The sequence below is a fragment of the Nicotiana tabacum genome, chromosome 1, assembly GCF_000715075.1.
Source record: "Nicotiana tabacum cultivar K326 chromosome 1, ASM71507v2, whole genome shotgun sequence".
NCBI classification, from domain to species: Eukaryota; Viridiplantae; Streptophyta; class Magnoliopsida; order Solanales; family Solanaceae; genus Nicotiana; species Nicotiana tabacum.
Window position 1 is genome coordinate 159,029,765 of NC_134080.1, and position 3,079 is coordinate 159,032,843.

Here is a 3,079-nt window from a genome sequence, read left to right on the forward strand (position 1 = left end):
CCATTAATCGTTGAAACGAAGCCAAACCGTCTTCGTAACACCATCTCAGCACTCAAAGCCTCAAAGGCGAAAACAAAGTATGGCTTACATATCACTGAAACAATGTCAAAGCAGTGGGAATCCCAGCTATTGTCAAGCAGATCACGTCAATCACTGTCGCATCTGGCATTAGACTTGAGGTTACGATCTCTAATTCTTAAATTTAATTTCATTTGGTAGTTGAATTATTCTTTTTTCGTCAAGCTGTAATTGAATTATGCTAGAGAGTTGTTTGATAAAATGCCTCAACTAGATTGGTCAGTCTTAGAATGCTGTGAAGTTGGAATTCCATGAATATTTCTGGATACAAAGGTTTGAATTTCTATGAATCATTCATGGTATTTGAAACTCCAGCAAATTCTCACACTTATACCGTGAAAGTTTGAACTCCAAAAATCATTCTGAAAGTTTGAACTGATAAAGGTTTGAACTCCATGAGTTCATGGAGTTTGAAACTCTACCAAATTTTCAGTACACTTAGATTGTCAAAGTTTAAACTCCATGAATCGTTCCTGGAGTTTGAACTCATAAATTTTTGAACTTCCTGAATTTTTCTGGAGTTTTTCCGTGTTTTAGCTCGTGATATTTTGTCCAAATTTTATTTTCACATTAACAAGTGGCTACTTTCTAATTACATTTGAAACAAAGGGATTAGAGTATGCCTCTTTGTTTACAACACTCGATTGCTCCATCAAACATTTCCTCAAGACCATACTTGTACTTAAATCCAGTCTCCAAAAGCTTTTTTGGTGAAAGGCTAGGTATTTTAAGTTCTTCACTGCTTGTCCCTCGATACCTGCAATACTTCAATTAGTTTCTTTCATTGTCTCAAATTAAAAATTTTAATTTGACTTGTGCCTAGATATTAATATAAGCAATCAAAATATGCATTACTTAGCTTATGAGAACAATATCACATGTTCTTTGGCAGAAAACATTCTATTTAAAATAGGGAGCGTAGGTCATATGTAAACCTTGAAAGAGTATATTATGTTTTGATACACTTTTGAGAAAGTTAATTAATTAATATTTCGCTTTCTTCTTTCCTCTCATTATCCAAGAGGGAAAAATTTAAAACAAGCAACAAATCGAAGTTAAGGCAAGAATGAAGAGTCTATACTTACTCAGTAATTTGTTTTTGAAATTCAGGGTATCTAGTTGTAAGAAATTCAGCTAGCTTTTCACGTGTTATTTCAACAGCTGAACAGATATACCTCCCTTTCGCGTTAGGATAGTCAAGAAGGAAGATGTGAGCATTTGTCACATCATCAACATGTACAAAAGGTACTACTGCAGGATAATTCATGCTATTATTTTGATGACCTGCAAAAATTTCCGACTACTATTAATTAAAACATACCTTAGGCAAATGAGAATCAATGATAATATAAGTTAATACATACCAAGAATCATTTCCATAGATGAGCGAACAGAGCCAGGAATTTGAGGAGTAATAAAGGGGCCATGTATCCAAGTAGGGATTACAGTCACAAAATCAATTCCATTTTTTTCTGCAAATTCCAGAGCTGCCTTTTCCGTTAAGGTCTTGCTAATCGCGTAAGAACCTCCGAAAAGCTTTAACGTTCTCACAAGATCCACGTTAGTCCATGAGTTTTCATGTATTATACTTGAAGTATCAACCATAACCGTAGATGCACTAGAAGCGTACACGACACGTTTAACTGTCTTTGAATTCAGACACGCCTGTAAAATACCTAAAGTCCCATTAATCGATTGTTGTGTTATTGTTTCTTCACTCTCTTTGTTCTCAAAATCAATTGGATGTGCAGCATGAAAAACACCAATACAGCCTTCAATTGGTGGATTGAAACTCTCTGGTTTGTCTAGATCAGCTTTAAAAATACGCAGCCTTTCTTGTGCACCTGGAAGATTTGTGAGGTAGCTCACATCCCTCTTGCGATCTAGAGTCAGTGGATTCAAAATTTTCATCTTCATAAACTTGAATGTATTTCATAATCAATAAAAGACTAACTAATGTAACTTCAATTGGACTATCGCATAAAACAATTAAATGAATAAGAAGATAAAACTTCATCCTGCATTTTATTTGTTGTCAGATTTAATTAGATCTTTTTTAGTAAAAGACCTGCAGAATTTTATTAGACATTCATCTGATTGAAGGGGAGCCTTGACGTAATTGGTAAATTTGCTGCATGTGACCAGGAGGTCACAAGTTTAAGCCGTGAAAACAGCCTTTTGCAGAAATGCAAGGTAATGCTGCGTACTATAGTTTCGTGTGGTCCGGCCCTTCTCCGAACCTCGCGTATAGCGGGAGCTTAGTACACCGGGCTGCCCTCTATTCGTCTGATTTTACTAGTCATAAAACCACGGAGGCAAGAATTGTTTCTGCAAACAAAAAAGGTACAAGACCATGGCAAAACAAATATGGCAGTTGGCCTAAATACTGTTCCATTAAAGACTGAAAACACGTGAGGAACCAAACCCCAGGATTGCTGGTAACCTGTTTTATTTTTCAAGATTATAAATTTTATATTTTAAGGAGACTTACCGGTAAATATTATTTGGATGATTTAATAGTGTAATTGTTTTTACCCTGATAGTATATATAACTTAAACTCATAACATATTACCTGAACGAGACCTAATAGTGGTGTTAACAGAATAACCAAGTTGGAGAAGTCTCATAACCATCCATGATCCAAGATAACCACTTCCTCCTGTTACACATAATTTTCCCTTCCCCTTTCCTTCTTCCATCTCCCTCTAGTGATTTCTTCTTCTTCTACTACTCTTTTTCCTATGTTCTCTTCTTTCTTTTTATCTGTCTCTATATAGTGACTATCAATTGGTCATAGGTTGTATCAAAGTGGTTGAGAAGTAGACGTAAAATAAATTGTCATGTTATATGTCAGTTACCCCTTGCTTTCATCTCTTACAAATGGCAAGACATTCAACCGGATGGTACACAACACAAATGGACTAGAGGAGAAACAAAATGAGAAAATCCTCTTTTAATATAAAACAAATTGAAGTTTCATCCCTACGTTCATTCCTTAAA

At 35.2% G+C, this 3,079-nt stretch overlaps 1 protein-coding gene across 1 annotated transcript; it reads right to left on the reverse strand.

Moving 5' to 3' along the window:
- Positions 1–435: 435 nt before the first annotated feature.
- On the reverse strand, positions 436–2,861 carry LOC107770440 (vestitone reductase-like). Its single transcript, XM_016589749.2, has 4 exons — positions 2,652–2,861; positions 1,443–1,961; positions 1,164–1,362; positions 436–835 (listed from the first exon to the last, which is right to left on the reverse strand). Exons 1-4 carry the CDS (start codon positions 2,776–2,778, stop codon positions 691–693), a joined length of 990 nt encoding a protein of 329 aa, XP_016445235.1. The 5' UTR covers positions 2,779–2,861; the 3' UTR covers positions 436–690.
- Between the last annotated feature and the right edge of the window lie 218 nt (positions 2,862–3,079).

Coding starts and splice junctions, on each gene's coding strand:
- LOC107770440 (XM_016589749.2), bottom strand. CDS start 2,778: ATGGAAGAAGGAAAGGGGAAGGGAAAATTATGTGTAACAGGAGGAAGT. Junction 1,962..2,651: donor CACTATTAGGTCTCGTTCAG/GTAATATGTTAT, acceptor CACTGACTCTAG/ATCGCAAGAGGGATGTGAGC. Junction 836..1,163: donor TTTCAAAAACAAATTACTGA/GTAAGTATAGAC, acceptor GAAGTATTGCAG/GTATCGAGGGACAAGCAGTG.